The sequence below is a fragment of the Apis cerana genome, linkage group LG11 (genome assembly GCF_029169275.1).
Source record: "Apis cerana isolate GH-2021 linkage group LG11, AcerK_1.0, whole genome shotgun sequence".
Taxonomy (NCBI): domain Eukaryota; kingdom Metazoa; phylum Arthropoda; class Insecta; order Hymenoptera; family Apidae; genus Apis; species Apis cerana.
Genome location: NC_083862.1, coordinates 14,357,292 through 14,374,808, shown reverse-complemented (window position 1 = coordinate 14,374,808; position 17,517 = coordinate 14,357,292). Strand labels below are relative to the sequence as shown.

Sequence of the window (17,517 nt, the reverse complement as noted above, 5' to 3'; positions counted from 1 at the left end):
TTAATTATTGAGTTCCATTCATTATTGAAAATGTTGTATGTAAATATGTTAATAAATTATAAATAATAATAAATAAATACTTATATTTTTATCATTACTTAAACATAAAAATTATAAATCTCATTTTTTTATGTTATTTATAAATATATTTGATATAATTTTATAAATAATATAATATTATCTGTTTTACTTTTACAATATGATATAAAATTTAAATCTTATTAAATATTTTTATACAAAAGTATTTATGAAATATATAGTATTATTTTGATTTTTTTATTAATGTAAATTTTATAAATATATGAAAATATACTTGAATATTATATGTATTATAAAAGAAATTAAAATAGAATTCTATAGATTCGATTTCAAATGTTTAAAAATCGTAATTCATCTTATTCATTGAAAAAAATAATATAATAAATGAAAGCACATGAGAGATAACCAAATGCTGTCAACGTTGACATATTTTTAAGATATTGGTAGCCCTGTTTCGTCCCCTGCCTTTCATTGTTGCTATTTAATACCCGGTGTGTTTGCGTTTTTCATTATTTCTTGCAGAAAGTTTTACTGTAAGTCTTTTACAATCTAACGAAAAGTATTGACAATAATTATTTAGCAAACAAAAGAAGGCGGAGGGGGTAGCAGGAGGTGAAGATGGATAATTTGGAGGAGGTATTGCAAGCCCTTGACGAATTTCAGAAAGTGCGTCCAAGTGAAATACCTCGAGAACTCGAGGATTATTTATGTTGGGTTGCGAAAACTGGTGATCCTGTTTATCAGTGGTCACTAATTAAAACATTGTTTAGGGAAAAACTTACTCGCGTAATGACCGAATTTTATGAAAGTTGTCCGACGCTTGATCTTGCACCGTGTCCGAACGTTGAGCATTTCAATTATGATATGATGAAAAGCAATCTCTTAGAGCGTTTGGAATCATTTGCAAACGCTCCGTTCACTGTTCAACGAATTTGTGAATTATTAACAGCACCGCGCAAAGAATACAATAGAGTTGACAAATTTATGAGAGCTATTGAAAAAAATATCTTAGTTGTTTCTACTAGAGAACCTGGACCAATAACCAGGAGAAATGAAAATGGAGATGGTATGGTGAATGGATCAGTAGATGAAGATCCATCTGTAACACAGCCTCCTCAGGATGTAGAAATGGAATATTGGGAAAAGGACTGTTCTTCCACAGTTACAATTAGCGTGCATACTGTTGAAAATGAAACGCCTTTATTACATACTGTTGTACCAACTAATACTGTAGTAAAAAATGTATTTGATACGGAAGAACTTTCACATGAAAAAGTAGAATCAACATCTAAGTCAGATATTGTAGTATCTAATTTTATACAAACTACTTCAGAGTTTTCAGGAGTTTCCAATTTGAATTCTCAAGCACAAACACAGGATTCACAAATTGGTTCTGCAATACAAAATCTGTCAACCATAGTTCCTGAAAATTCTGGAATTATTAGTGATGTTTCAGAAGCAATTATGAACGAAGATACTAGTTCTCAACCTAGTTTAGAATTGATAAATGAAGGAGATGCTGTAGATTCCTCAAGAAAATTACAAACTACTTTCCAAACAAAAGATTTTAGCACAAATGAAAATAAGTCAACAAAATTTTATATAGATAATTCTAAGATAAATGAAAAGACAGAAGTTGAATTAATGTCAATACATGTACAAGAAGGATCAAATAAAAGTAAAGATATATTAGTTAAATCAGATATTGAACTCAAAACTGTATTGGATAACAAAGAATCAGTTAGTCCAATTGTTGAAAATCTAAATACTAATAAAAATTTGGAAAATGCAATAAAATTAGATACTGGAGTAGAAAACATTCAATCAATTATTGATACATCTACTTCAAATAAAAAATCACTAGATGTGGAAAGTACATCAACAACAAACAATTCAGAACAACTGACAAATAATTTAATTTTATCTACTGATAATATAAGTACAGAGGAAACTATAAATACTTCAGAGAATTTATCTGTAGATATAGAAAATCTGAAAGATCAAACTAAAGAAGTAGAATTAATAAAGAACTCAAAATCTATAATAGAAGAATCATGTTCCAAAACTAATATAACAAAACATTTCAATCAGAATCAAAAAAAAAATGATTTAACTATCACAGAAATTGGAGAAGATGAGGGCAGTATCATAAAAACTATAGTACCTGATCCAATTCCTATTGTTGAGGAACCAAAAAATATAGAGTCTATTAAAATTAAAGAAAACATTTCACCAATTGAAATAACAGAAAAATCAGAAAATCTGCAAAATTCTCCAATAATATGTCAATCAGAAAACAAAGAAACAATGTCTATTAAAGATAGTAATGTAGCACAATTACAAGGTAATAATATAACTTCTACCATAAATAAAATACACGATAGTGACACAGTAATTGAAAATATAATGAATAAAAAAGAACAGAAAGAGGTGGAATTAATGGATGTAGATGAAGAAGAAACATTATCTGTGTTTCAACAAGATGATGAAGTCATGGAACAAGAAACAGTACAATCATCTAGAAGTTAATGATATGTAAGAAGAAGATTTTATTCATATTTTTTAATATTTGATTTTGATTTTAATAGAAAACATAAAAAAAAATAGTAAAAATGGAATTTGTTTAAATGATAAAAATTTGTATTGTATTTCAAATATGATTTGTATGATTTTCTTTAAGTAATTTAATATATGAGATACATAAAGAAATATTGTAAGATGATTTACTAGAAATTCTCTAATCATATATTATATTACTGTTTCATTAACTTTATAATTACCATTCATTCAATTTCATAATTATTACTAAATCAATTTGGTATTGTACAGAGACTTGTTCATATGAATTTCTAAGCTCCTATAGAAAGCAAAACACTGCCTATTTCCAGAACGTTATAATATTAGTTATCAGTTTTGACTATGATTTGGATCTTAATTCAAATCAATTTGTAAAAAATTTCATAATAAATTTATGTGAATGAAGTTTCTACTTAGGATATGGCTGTGTTTGTAATTAAAACATATGAAATTTTTACATGGCTCCTAACATAATACAATATGTGATATAAAAAAAGAAGCATTTAAACATGAATTTTAGTGCTTTACAGAATATTTTATTGGCAAATAGGAGCATAGATCTGACCAATTATAAACTAAATTAATTACTGATTGTATAAAATCATAAGAAATAATTTTGATTTTTAATAATTGGAAGTAATGAAAAATGAAAAATATGTCAATTTTAAAAAATCAGTACTATTTATTAATAATATATATTCACAAAAATGACTGAAATTTACAAATATTTCAATTGTATTAAATATGAATGGGATCAAAACATGAATTCCATTTAATATTCAATTGATAAAAAAATGTATTGCTATGTAAAACATAGCAAAGATAAAAAATTAATTTTTTCCAATTACAAAATGGTGATATTACTGTTTATGTTTTGCTCTATTTTCCAATAGATAAATATAATAATTAAATACTTGTCAAATAACATGAATATTATAACATTTTTTTTTCTTTTAAAATGAAAATTTTATTTCACAAAACACATTTATTTAAATTAATTTAAATAAATAAAATTTATCTTATCTAGTTTAATTACAATAATTTGCTTCTGGTCACAATATTTTCATCAAATATTTTTATGCAGATTTAAGTATAAAAATGATTCTTCTTCTTAAAAATAATTATAGTAACATTTATTATAGTAATTTAAAGACAACATATAGAACAATGATATAAAACATTGATATAATTTAAGAAATAACAGTGTACAATATTTTATAGAAAATATATTAAAAATCATTACCAAAGTGGAATTATTTATAATACCTGCTTTATATTTTAGAATATAGCTTTGTAATTCTTATGATTATAAATTATAATTTGTAATAAATGTCTCATATATATTATTTTAATAAATAAACGTGTATCAAATTAAATTTTTTAAATTTTAAGTTTATACAAATTTAATGATTTGAAATTTTATAGTAAAAAATACATGATATAAAATAATTTCAAAATAAAACATTGTATTTCAAAAATTAAATCAATAAATTTAATCATTATTTATTACAAATATGACTTTCAATACCTTTATAAATTATTTTCATACAATTTGTTTTTTAGTTCATATTTTTTTAACAATATATACATATAATTTTCATAATATATCAATTTAATTATGTTTTTATTAATTTAAGTAAAAGTTTGATATTGAATTAACTTATTAAAATAACTATCTTTCAAATTCATAAGTTCTTTATAGCTCCCAGTTTCTATCACTTGTCCTTGTTTCAAAACAATGACTTTATCTGCGTTTTTTATTGTACTCAATCTATGAGCTATAGTGAGAACTGTCCTTCCTTGAACAGCTTTTTCTAAAGCTTTTTGTACATAATGTTCACTCTCTGCATCTAATGCACTTGTGGCTTCATCCAAAATTAAGATTTTGGGATTCTAAATATTAAAAATATATAATTTTTATATATATGTTAATTCTTATTAGATAACTTTGATTCCAATAATAAATTTACCTTTATTAATGCTCTAGCAATAGCAACTCTCTGTCTCTGTCCTCCACTAAGGGTAATGCCTCGTTCTCCTACTACTGTATCTAAACCATTTGGCATATTTTCTGTAAATTCTAAAATATGTGCACGTTTTGCAATCTCTTTTACATCATATTTTACTGAGTTTATTGCTCCATATAGTATGTTTTCTCTTATTGTTCCACTAAAGAGAATAGGTTCCTGAGAAACAATACTGATCTGTGATTTTACCCATGCTGGATTAAGAAACTTAAGATCATAATTATCTAAAAGTATAGATCCTAAATTAGGATCATAAAATCTTAATAAAAGTGAAGCTATTGTAGATTTTCCAGAACCTGATGCTCCAACAATAGCAACTACTGTGCATGAAGGGATTTTTAAACTGAAATTTTTCAAAACCCATGTATTTTCTCTTGTAGGATAAGCAAAACTGACATTGCGAAATTCAATATCACCTGATAGTTGATTTTTCAGAATTTCACCACCATAAATTGGTATTGCTGATTCTTTTTCAATCAATTCGACTAAACGTATATTTGCACCCAATGCTTTATTTAATTCGCTATAAAATGAAGATAACCCATTCAAAGAAATTGCAACATATACAGCATACCCTAAGAATGCACTTAAGCTTCCAATTGTAAGAGAGGAATCAGAAATCATAGTTCCACCATAATATAACACTGATAAGATAATCATATTTCCAGAAAAACCAGTTAATCCAAAAAACATTCCTCTGCATAAACTTTCTTTATAACAAACTTTAAGCATATCATCTAGTTGAGAATTATAATAATTGGTTTCATTTATTTCTTTTGAAAAAGCTTTTACTGTTCTTATATTACTAATTCTTTCTTCAGATATTATATTTAGTGATGCTAAATTGTTTTGTATGTCTCTGGAAATCTTTTTTAAAAAACGACCACATACTATAGCTAAACCAGCAACTGGTGGAACAATTGCTAGACTAACTATAGCCAATTTAGGAGAAGTATAAAACATCATAGATATTCCAGAAATGCTCATAAAGGCAAAACGTAATCCATCTGATATATTGCTTGTCAGAGCATTGCTAACAAGTTGTGTATCTCCTAAAAATAATCAAATATGAAAAAATAATATTTATGTAATAGAATTTTGAAATTTGAATTTATACCAGATAATCGACCAACAAATTCTCCTGTATTACATTTATCAAAAATTGCTATTTCTTGTCGAAGAATAGCAGCATATAATTGTTTCCTCAAAGATTGAGTAATTCTATGTCCAGTAGTAGACATTAAATATACTCTGCAAAAATTACATAGACCTCCAAAGGCAAATATTCCAAATAAAATGATACATAATTGATTAAGATTTTTTTTCATATCCTTTTTATCACTTGTATTAATGATATCAATTAATTTTCCTAAACAAAATGGTACTGCCATTGTTATAGTAGATGAAATTAGTAAAAAAGTAATAGCACTGAATAACCTCCATTTCTCAGGTACTGCTAACACAATTAGGTTTTTCAATTCTGAAGTTTCTTTTTTTTTTGTAATAAATCGTACATTTAAAGTTTTAGTTTCTAAAGTATTTGTTCCATAATATCTTAAAGTGTTAAATATACAGGTTTTCCGATTAATTCTGGCTGATGATGTTAAATATATATAAAATAATTGTTTATGTATAATTGGCGATTTACAAAATTTTATTTTTTGTGAAATAATATTTCTAGTAAAGAATTTCCAAATAAGTGTCATTTTTTAATATGCTCATAGGAACTAAACAATTCACAAAATGGAAAGTCATTAAAACTTATGTTTCATCATTAATAGAAAGGTTATGACACTTTTAGATTGAATATATCTATTGAATATATTAAACTATTAATATTAAAATTTATATTTAAATTATTTTTCAATATATGTTTATAAAACTAGATTCAGTTTAATATTAATAATAATTTATCGATAATATATTTTAATTTCATAACTAGATTTTAATCAGCTGCATATTAAAAAAAAACCATTCTAATCACGTGACTAGATAACAATGAATGAACTTACTATGAATATAACTTACTATAAATATATAAGTGAGTATTTACATAAGATACTTATATTTACCTATTGTAATAAAAAATATATATGTATATTTGATTGATAAATAAATTCTCAGCTTATTTATTATATATATATTATATTTATTTTATATTATTTTTATATTATTATAAACCATATTATTAATATATTTATTGTATTAATACATATATTTATATTAGTACATATATAATATATATTTATATCTATTTAATTCATACAAAAAATGTAAATGAATATAAATTATTATTTATTGAATAAAAATATAATTTTGAAATAACTGATTTTATGAAATTTAAAAATAATAATCTTAAAGTTTAGCTATTTCATTAAAAATTCTTTCTCTTTCTTAGAAACATTAATAACAAATTTAAATTGAAATACTTATAGAATTAATAGCTTTGTAATATTATAGTAATTTTGCAACATTTATTTCGATTATAAGATATATAAATAAAATTAAAATTGATATAAGTTTGTATTTATCAATCTTATTTACATATTTAAAATATTTAATTTCTTTTATTTATTGGTGTACTAAATAATTTAAAAATTTTTCTATTAAATATTTTTTTTTATTATTTTTTATTACAATAGTATAAACTAGATATGAATTATAAATAATAGGAAACATATACGAATATTTAATGAAAAAGAGTGGGGGAGTATTCAAAGCACACAATTTAGTTGAGCATCTCTTATTAACCAATGTAGAGGTTATAAACTTAAGATAGTTCTTTCGAACAACGCATCATAGTTGTTTTTCTATATTTACTATAAATTTACTAAATTAATGGCATTGAAATAATTCAATTATTTGTGTGTTTATGACACACAAATAAAAGAATAAGAGATCTCGATTTATTATTTATTTGACTCGTAATTGACGAGTATCAAAACATGAAAAATTTATATGACAGACGTACTGTAATAATGTGATTGAAAACATTTAATTTTAATCACACATCAAGGAATTAAAAGAAATAATGACAATCACAAAAATGATGTATTATCAAACGCAAAATTTGTGTGATGTCAAGTAGATATGTGAGAAATAATACTAATTTATATCTTTTCTTAACTTTTTTTCATATTTAAAAATGTTATTTTTTTAGATAACATACGTGAAGATTTATAAAAATAATATTGTAGAATTGGCATTTAAAAATTTTTAACAATGTCAAGTATACTTGTACAACAATTTGTTCAAAGACTTAAATCCAGAAATGAAGAAATACGTAACAAAGCAGCTAGAGATCTATGTCTCTATGTCAAAACAGAACTACGTGAAGTATCACAGGAAGAAATTACAGCTTTTATGGATGAATTTAATCATCATATATTTGAAATGGTATCTGGTTCAGATGTAAATGAAAAAAAAGGAGGTATCTTAGCTATAGTTTGCCTTATTGGAGCTGATGTTGGAAACATTAATACAAGAACTATAAGATTTGCAAATTATTTAAGAAATTTATTACCCTCTAACGATGTGGGTGTTATGGAATTAGCTGCTAAAACAGTTGGTAAACTAGCATTAGTTTCTGGTACTTATACAGCAGAATATGTAGAATTTGAAGTAAAGCGTGCCTTTGAATGGCTTGGTGGTGATAGACATGAAGGTAAAAGACATGCTGCTGTTCTTGTTTTAAGAGAACTTGCTGTTTCTATGCCAACATATTTTTTTCAACAAGTGACACCATTTTTTGAACTCATATTTAATGCAATACGTGATCCAAAACCTGTGATAAGAGAAGGTGCTGTTGAAGCATTAAGAGCTGCTTTAGTTGTTACTGCACAGAGGGAAACAGCAAAACAAATGCACAAATCACAATGGTACAAACAATGCTATGATGAAATAGTAACAGGATTTGAGGAAATATATACTAGAGAAAGAGGAGTAAATAGAGATGATAGAATACATGGTTCACTGTTAATATTAAATGAATTACTAAGATGTAGTAACATTCAATGGGAAAAAAATTATGAAGCTTTAATGGAACGATTGAATTGTTCTACTCAACAAAATGAGAATGACATATTGTCATTAATGCCTCGATTAAAAACAACAATAGTATCTAAATGGTCTAATTCTTCTCAAAATTCGACTAATTCTCAACAGACATTATATCCATCACATGAATCTGCAGTATGTCGTTGTTTAATGCAAGAACGATTAGATGATATATATAATGATGTAATGAATCAGAGAATATCTAGAAATCCACATATTCAACATGCTCTTATGATGTTATTACCAAGACTTGCAGCATTTAATAAAGAAAAATTTACAAAAGATCATTTGAGAGAATCACTAGCATATCTTCTAATGACTTTACGTAGTAGAGAAAAAGATAGATATGCTGCATTTACAACAATTGGATTTATAGCAGTTGCAGTAGAAGATTCAATAAATCCTTATCTTTCAAAAATTATGGAAATGATCAAAAGTTTATTACCTTCTAAGGAAACATCTACTAAGAAACGTGGAGCATCTTTGGAGCCTGCAGTATTCATTTGTATAACTTTACTTGGACATGCAGTAAAACAAGTTATAGCTGCAGATGTGAGAGATTTGTTAGAATCTATGTTACAGACTGGATTAAGTCCTATTCTTACAACTTCTCTCAGAGAACTAGCTCATAGTGTTCCATCATTAAAACCTGATATATCTCAAGGACTTTTACGAATGTTATCTCAAGTTTTGATGCAGAAACCCTTAAGACATCCTGGTGCACCATGGACTGCAACTAGTCCTATATCTGGTCCTCCAACTGAAGTGGATATTCCATCTACAGTTTTAGCTTTGAAAACTTTAGGAACATTTAATTTTGATGGCAATCCACTTTTGCAATTTGTAAGGCGATGTGCTGATCATTTTCTTACATCTGAACAAGCAGAAGTTCGATTGGAGGCTGTAAGAACATGTTCAAGATTATTACGATTAGCATTAAATCAACCTGGACCTACAGTGACTAATACTGTCTCTACTGTTCTTGGAAAATTATTAGTTGTAGGTATAACAGATACAGATCCTGATGTAAGACTTTGGGTTTTAGCTTCTCTGGATGATTCATTTGATATTCATTTAGCACAAGCAGAAAATCTTTCCGCATTATTTATTGCAATGAATGATGAAATGTTTGAAATAAGGGAATTAGCAATTCGCACAATCGGACGATTAAGCACAATGAATCCAGCATATGTTATGCCTTCTTTACGTAAAACACTTATACAATTTTTAACTGAATTAGAACATTCAGGTATGGGTCGTAACAAGGAACAAGCTGCACGAATGTTGGATCATTTAGTAGTCAGTGCACCTAGACTTATTCGACCATATATGGAACCTATTCTAAAAGTTCTTGTTCCAAAATTAAAGGAGCCTGAATCAAATCCTGGTGTAATTTTAGCTATATTACGCGCTATTGGTGATTTAGCAGAAGTTAATGGTGCTGAAATGCAACAATGGATGCCTGAACTTCTCTCTATATTGCTTGAAATGCTAGTCGACGCAAGCTCTCCAGAAAAAAGAGGAGTTGCTTTATGGGTTCTTGGACAATTAGTGGGAAGTACAGGACATGTTGTTAAGCCATATATGCAATATCCTTCATTACTAGATGTATTGATAAATTTTTTAAAAACAGAACAACAACTAATTATTAGAAGAGAAACTATAAGAGTTCTTGGATTATTAGGTGCTTTAGATCCTTACAAACATAAAATGAATCTTGGTCAGATTGATTCTCAATTGGATACCCTTACTTCTATGGCTGATACTAAAAGTGAAGCTGAAAATACACAAGATTTAACTACTAGCGAAATGTTGGTCAACATGTCCTCTTCAACTTTAGAAGAATATTATCCAGCTATTGCTATTGCAACTCTTATGAGAATCATTCGTGATCCAACATTATCGCAACATCATACTATGGTAGTTCAAGCTGTAACTTTTATATTCAAAAGCTTAGGAATTAAATGTGTTCCATATATTTCTCAAGTGATGCCAAGTTTCCTTAATGTAGTTCGTACAGCAGATGTTAATTTTCGTGAATATCTATTTCAACAATTGGCTATTCTTATTGCCATTGTGAAACAGCATATTAGAAATTATTTGGATGATATATTTAATTTAATTAAAGAATTTTGGACAGTGAATAGTCCATTACAGAGTACTCTGATACTTTTAGTTGAGCACATTGCTGTTGCATTGGGTGCAGAGTTTAAAATTTATTTACCACAATTAATGCCACAAATATTAAGAGTTTTAACACATGACACAAGTAAAGATAAATCAGTCACAGTCAAACTTCTTCAAGCACTTCAAAAATTTGGAAATAATTTGGATAATTATCTTCATTTAGTTTTACCACCAATTGTAAAATTATTTCATGCTACTGATTGCCCAATAACTGTAAATAAAGTAGCGCTTGAAACTGTTGATCATCTAGCAGATACATTAGATTTTACAGATTTTGCATCCAGAATTGTGCATCCTTTAGTACGAACTCTAGATCAGTGTCCAGAATTACGAAATACAGCAATGGATACACTATGTGCATTAGTGATACAATTAGGAAAAAAATATCAGATCTTTATCTTATTAGTACAAAAAATTATGACGAAACATAAAATTGTTAATTCACGTTATGAAGTTTTAATTGATAAAATTTTGACAGAAACAACTGTTGCTGATGGTGAAGATTATCTATTAATGAGACATCGACATTCAAGAAATAAAAATCGTGACTTATCGTTAACATCATCTGACACAACTACGATTAAAAGATTACACGTGTCTGCTTCGAATCTTCAAAAAGCCTGGACTGCAACAAGAAGAGTTTCGAAGGATGATTGGTTGGAATGGCTAAGAAGTTTGTCGATTGGTTTGCTCAAAGAATCACCGTCACCAGCACTAAGATCATGTTGGGCTCTTGCACAGACCTATTCCAAATTACCTAGAGATTTATTTAATGCGGCTTTCGTTTCTTGTTGGACCGAATTGGACGATACTTATAAGGCGGAACTTATACAAACCTTACAACAAGCATTAATGGTTCCTGATCTTCCAGAGATAACACAAACAATATTAAATTTAGCAGAATTTATGGAACATTGTGACAAAGGACCATTACCTTTAGACAATAAAATTTTAGGTGAAAGAGCAATGCATTGTAGAGCTTACGCAAAAGCGTTACATTATAAAGAAGATGAATTTCATAAGAGTAGGAATAGTAATGTTTTTGAATCTTTAATCTCTATTAATAACAAGCTTCAGCAAAAAGAAGCTGCAGAAGGTTTACTTGAATATGTTATGAATCAGAATAATCAGCAAGATCTAAAAGTGCAAGTTCGTTGGTATGAAAAACTACATAATTGGGATAAAGCTTTACAATTATATAGAGAAAGACTGGAAAGCGATTCTACAGATGTAGAATCGACTTTAGGTGAAATGCGTTGCTTGGAAGCTCTTGGAGAATGGGGACAATTGCATGATGTTGCTACCAAACAATGGTCTCATCAAAATGATGAAACTAAACAGAGAATGGCTAGAATGGCAGCAGCTGCAGCATGGGGTTTAAATCAATGGGAAAGTATGGAAAAATATGTCTCTTTAATACCAAAGGATACTCAGGATGGTGCCTTTTATAGAGCTGTTTTAGCAATTCATGATGAACAATACAATATTGCCCATCAACTTATTGATAGTGCTAGAGATTTGCTAGATACAGAATTGACTGCTATGGCTGGAGAAAGCTATCAAAGAGCTTATAATGCTATGGTAGAAGTCCAAAAATTGGCAGAATTAGAGGAAGTGATACAATTTAAATTAGTCCCAGAAAGAAGATCCACCATTAAGTCCATGTGGTGGGAAAGGCTTCAAGGTGGACAAAGAATAGTTGAAGATTGGCAAAAGATTATACAGGTTCATACATTAGTAGTTTCACCTCAAGATGATATGTATACGTGGTTAAAATATGCTAGTCTTTGCAGAAAAAGTGGTAGCTTAATGTTATGTCATAAAACATTAGTTATGTTACTTGGAACAGATCCTTCATTAACTCCTGACCAGGCATTACCAACCACTCATCCTCAAGTAACATTTGCTTATTGTAAACATATGTGGGTAGCAAATAAACGAGAAGAAGCATACAATCAACTGCAAAGATTTGTACAGATGTCTTTACAACCGACAACTTTATCAGTAGTCAATCAAGAAGATGAGAAGCAACAGGAAATAAGAAAAAGATTACTCGCCAGATGTTATTTAAAGCTTGGAGAATGGTTAGAAGCATTGCAAGGCATAAATGAACATTCTATACCAGCTGTGCTATCTTATTATGCTGCAGCTACAGAACATGATCCTACTTGGTACAAAGCATGGCATGCTTTCGCTTATACTAACTTTGAAACAGTTTTATTTTATAAACATCAGCAAGGTGACTCAAATACTGAGAATATTCCAGGAAATGGGACTCATAATAATCTTTCTAGTTCACAGTATATATCTCAATTTACTGTACCAGCAGTTGAAGGATTTTTTAGATCTATTAATCTTTCTCATGGTAATTCTTTACAAGATACACTTCGTTTATTGACCTTATGGTTTGATTATGGTCAATGGCCAGAGGTATATGAAGCTATTGTCGAAGGTATCCGTTTAATTGAAATCAATACTTGGTTACAAGTAATTCCGCAACTTATAGCAAGAATAGACACACCCCGAGCTTTAGTTGGTCGATGCATACATCATCTTCTAATAGATATTGGAAAAACGCATCCACAAGCTTTGGTTTATCCTTTGACTGTAGCGTCGAAAAGCGCTAGTCATGCTAGAAAGACTGCCGCTAATAAAATTCTTAAAAATATGTGTGAACATAGTCCAACATTAGTACAACAAGCAATGATGGCTAGTGATGAATTAATTAGAGTTGCAATTCTCTGGCATGAATTATGGCATGAAGGATTAGAAGAAGCTAGCAGATTATATTTCGGCGAAAGAAATGTTCGAGGAATGTTTGATACATTGGAACCTTTACATGCAATGTTAGAAAGAGGTCCACAGACTTTGAAAGAAACGTCCTTTAATCAAGCTTATGGCAGAGATTTAATGGAAGCACAAGAATGGTGTCGCAGATATAAAGCTTCACGCAATGTTCGAGATTTGAATCAAGCTTGGGATTTATATTATCATGTCTTTAGAAGAATATCTCGACAATTACCGCAGTTAACTAGTTTAGAACTTCAATATGTTAGTCCTAAATTACTTCTTTGTAGGGATTTAGAACTAGCTGTACCGGGAAGTTATAGTCCGGGACAGCCAATAGTTAGAATAGCAAGTATACATAGTTCCATGCAAGTAATAACCAGCAAACAGCGACCGCGAAAATTATGTATAAAAGGTCAGTAATCTTTGAATTTCATTAGATAATTTAATGTAACATTGAATAAAATGTATAAAATCTCTTAAATGTCTAATATTTGCAGGTAGTAATGGTAAAGATTATATGTTCCTTTTGAAAGGACATGAAGATCTCAGACAGGATGAACGTGTAATGCAATTATTTGGTCTAGTCAATACTCTTTTATTACATGATCCAGATACATTTAGAAGAAATCTTACTATTCAAGTAAATATATGTTAAAAAACAAAATTCTATAATATAGTATTTATCAAATAATTAATCAAATAATTAATTTATTAAATATATAATATTAAAATTTATCAATTTTATCAATTAAATTTGATATTTTATATTTAGAGGTATGCAGTAATTCCACTGTCCACAAATAGTGGTTTAATTGGTTGGGTACCGCATTGTGATACATTACATACACTTATCAGAGATTATAGAGAAAAAAAAAAAATACTATTAAATATAGAACATAAAATAATGTTAAGAGTAAGTACATATTTTATGTGTTAATATTTTATTTTAATTAATTCAATTATAACAATTTGATTTTTAGATGGCCCCAGGTTATGATCATCTTATGCTTATGCAAAAAGTTGAAGTATTTGAACATGCTCTTGAGCATACATATGGTGATGATTTATCGCGGCTTCTTTGGTTAAAGTCACCATCAAGCGAAGTATGGTTTGATCGTAGAACAAATTATACACGTTCTCTCGCTGTAATGTCTATGGTGGGCTATATTCTTGGTCTTGGTGATCGACATCCATCTAATTTGATGTTGGATCGTTTAAGCGGAAAAATATTACATATCGATTTCGGAGATTGTTTTGAAGTGGCCATGACTCGAGAGAAATTTCCTGAGAAAATTCCATTTCGATTAACAAGAATGTTAATCAATGCAATGGAAGTAACGGGAATCGAGGGCACATATAGAAGAACTTGTGAATCTGTAATGTCAGTGTTACATCGTAATAAGGATAGTTTAATGGCAGTATTAGAAGCATTTGTATACGATCCTCTATTAAATTGGCGATTAATGGACAATGCTGCGTTGAAAGGTAAAAGATCTGATGCTCAGGGAATGAGTGCTAGCAGCAATCAAGAGCAAAGCGATGCATTAGATTCTCTTACTGCCACATTACCAAAGAAAGGAGTACCATGTAGTGTTGAAAATGGAGGTAAACTATTTATCTGTATGGAATTTAAGTTTTTTTATTTTTTAAGTAGGAAAAATTATATAAACAAAATATTATAATTAATAAATATATAATTGAAAATTATAAATTATAAATATAAAAAATGAACAAAAATTTATTATTATCATAGGTGATACTAATCAACCAGAGGCATTAAACAAAAAAGCCCTTGCTATTATTACAAGAGTAAGGGATAAATTAACGGGACGTGATTTCTCTCATGAAGAAACATTGAGTGTTCAACGTCAAGTTGATCTTTTAATTCAACAAGCTACCAATAATGAGAATTTATGTCAATGTTATATTGGATGGTATTTTTTTATAACTTTATTTACAATATATTACAAAATCATAAGTGATTTTCATTATTTATTTGTTAATTATATAATATATAAATAATACATTTTTTTATAAATGATCAATTATTATTAATCATTACTAATAAAATTATTTATTTTACAGGTGTCCCTTTTGGTAAACAAAAATTTTCGTAGATGGGGACTTAACATATATCATGTGCAGTCTTGTTCCTGTTTTTGCATTTTTTATTATTAAGAAATAATTATGTATAATGTCATACTACTAGAACATGTACATATATAAGCTATATTATTATATTGATTGTATATAATACTTATGTTATTCTTGCTTATAAAGTACAATGTAAATTAGAAAGAACATACTTCAAAAATTATATAATAATCAGTTTTTATGTAAACATAGAAAAAATTTACTCAGGAATAAGATTATAGTAACAATATTTTTTTCTTAAGGATTGTCTTTGTATTTATTGAAATTTGTATATATAAAAACTAACATCACAATTAGCACATTAGTACAGTCATTCATTCAAATTTTTATAGACAAATTCATATAATACAAAACAACAATAATTATATATTTTCATTAAAAGACAGAATATGTCTTGATAAAATAATTAATATATAAGATAAATGAACTTAAAGAAATATTAACAAATATTAATATACATGATTTAATCTCTTTCATTAAAAATTTATTGCAATAATTTTGCATTTCCAATTCCAAAAGCATGAGGTAACAAATTGCTTAATGTCGTTTTTAACACATTTTTCATATCAGGTCCTGTTAAATAAATTGGTATGTCACCAAATTCTGCAATAGCTTGTCTACAAAATCCACATGGTGTGGTAAAAATATTATTTTTTTTATCAGCTACTACTGTTAAAACTTTGAATTTTCTTTTTCCTTCTGACACTGCTTTAACAATTGCTGTTCTTTCTGCACAAATTCCCACAGGATAAGATGCATTTTCTACATTACATCCTGTGAAAATGGATCCATCATCACAAAGTATTGCAGCTCCAACTTTAAACTTACTATAGGGTGAATAAGAGTACTCACGAACTGCTATAGTCTTCTTTATCAAAGATTGAATATCTGGTTCTATAAAATATTGTAAATAAAAAAAGAATTGATACTAATAACTTATGTCTAATTTTTGTTAAATATTACATATAATATTATAAATAGATAGATAATTAGATAGATAGGTAGGTAGGTAGATAGGTAGATAGGTAGATAGGTAGATAGGTAGATAGGTAGATAGGTAGATAGCTAGATAGCTAGATAGCTAGATAGATAGATAGATAGATAGATAGATAGATAGATAGATAGATAGATAGATAGATAGATAGATAAATAGATAGATAGAGAGGTAGATAGATAGATAGATAGATAGATAGATAGATAGATAGATAGATAGAGAGAGAGAGAGAGAGAGAGAGAGAGAGAGAGAGAGAGAGAGAGATGGATAATGAAATTAGTAAAATATGAATATTATATTATGTTTACCTAGTTTCGCAAAATCAATAATTTCTTCTGAACTCATTATAGTATGTATTATTAAATATCGTAAAAAATTAATGTTTTAATTTGATATTTATTTAGAAAACCATTATCTTAATACTCAATACTATTTTGATACTTGTCAAAAATAATATTTTTAGATACACGTAACAAACATATATATTATAAATTTTTTAAAAACTATGCAAATGATTAAGTATACTATTATCAAGTATTGTATTATATACTTTTGTTCGCTCATACACGCATGTCGTGCAATGATTTTATCTGAAGAGCGAGATAATATTAGTCAATATTATTATTATATTGAATCTAAAAAGTAACCAATCAGATTCGATCAATTTTTTAATTGTTAACAATAATTATTAAC

General features: G+C 27.8%; 4 protein-coding genes across 8 annotated transcripts; 2 read left to right on the top strand and 2 right to left on the bottom strand.

Annotated features, from left to right (window-relative positions):
- The first annotated feature begins 453 nt into the window (after positions 1-453).
- LOC107995925 (serine/threonine-protein phosphatase 4 regulatory subunit 2-like) lies at positions 454-4,129 on the top strand. The gene has a single exon (XM_017053683.3). It carries the CDS (start codon positions 658-660, stop codon positions 2,566-2,568), a length of 1,911 nt encoding a protein of 636 aa, XP_016909172.1. The 5' UTR covers positions 454-657; the 3' UTR covers positions 2,569-4,129.
- LOC107995924 (ATP-binding cassette sub-family B member 10, mitochondrial) lies at positions 4,066-6,653 on the bottom strand. The gene is made up of 3 exons (XM_017053682.2): positions 5,761-6,653; positions 4,587-5,695; positions 4,066-4,509 (listed from the first exon to the last, which is right to left on the bottom strand). Exons 1-3 carry the CDS (start codon positions 6,347-6,349, stop codon positions 4,249-4,251), a joined length of 1,959 nt encoding a protein of 652 aa, XP_016909171.1. The 5' UTR covers positions 6,350-6,653; the 3' UTR covers positions 4,066-4,248.
- A 685-nt stretch (positions 6,654-7,338) lies between these two features.
- On the top strand, positions 7,339-16,071 carry LOC107995862 (serine/threonine-protein kinase mTOR). Of its 4 annotated transcripts, XM_017053582.3 has the most exons (7): positions 7,340-7,735; positions 7,804-14,088; positions 14,174-14,316; positions 14,449-14,589; positions 14,657-15,281; positions 15,430-15,610; positions 15,762-16,071. In XM_017053582.3, exons 2-7 carry the CDS (start codon positions 7,866-7,868, stop codon positions 15,775-15,777), a joined length of 7,329 nt encoding a protein of 2,442 aa, XP_016909071.1. In that variant the 5' UTR covers positions 7,340-7,735; positions 7,804-7,865; the 3' UTR covers positions 15,778-16,071. The 4 variants fall into 4 exon arrangements, with proteins under 4 accessions (XP_061938244.1, XP_061938242.1, XP_061938243.1 ...); XM_062082260.1 differs by having other exon boundaries at positions 7,339-7,727; positions 15,430-16,071; XM_062082258.1 differs by having other exon boundaries at positions 7,339-7,735; positions 15,430-16,071.
- On the bottom strand, positions 15,656-17,275 carry LOC107995866 (cytidine deaminase). 2 transcript variants are annotated; one of them, XM_017053588.3, is made up of 3 exons: positions 17,133-17,275; positions 16,683-16,724; positions 15,656-16,604 (listed from the first exon to the last, which is right to left on the bottom strand). In XM_017053588.3, the coding sequence occupies exons 1-3, from the start codon at positions 17,167-17,169 to the stop codon at positions 16,315-16,317; spliced, it is 369 nt and encodes a 122-aa protein (XP_016909077.1). In that variant the 5' UTR covers positions 17,170-17,275; the 3' UTR covers positions 15,656-16,314. The 2 variants fall into 2 exon arrangements, with proteins under 2 accessions (XP_016909077.1, XP_016909076.1); XM_017053587.3 differs by having other exon boundaries at positions 16,060-16,724.
- Between the last annotated feature and the right edge of the window lie 242 nt (positions 17,276-17,517).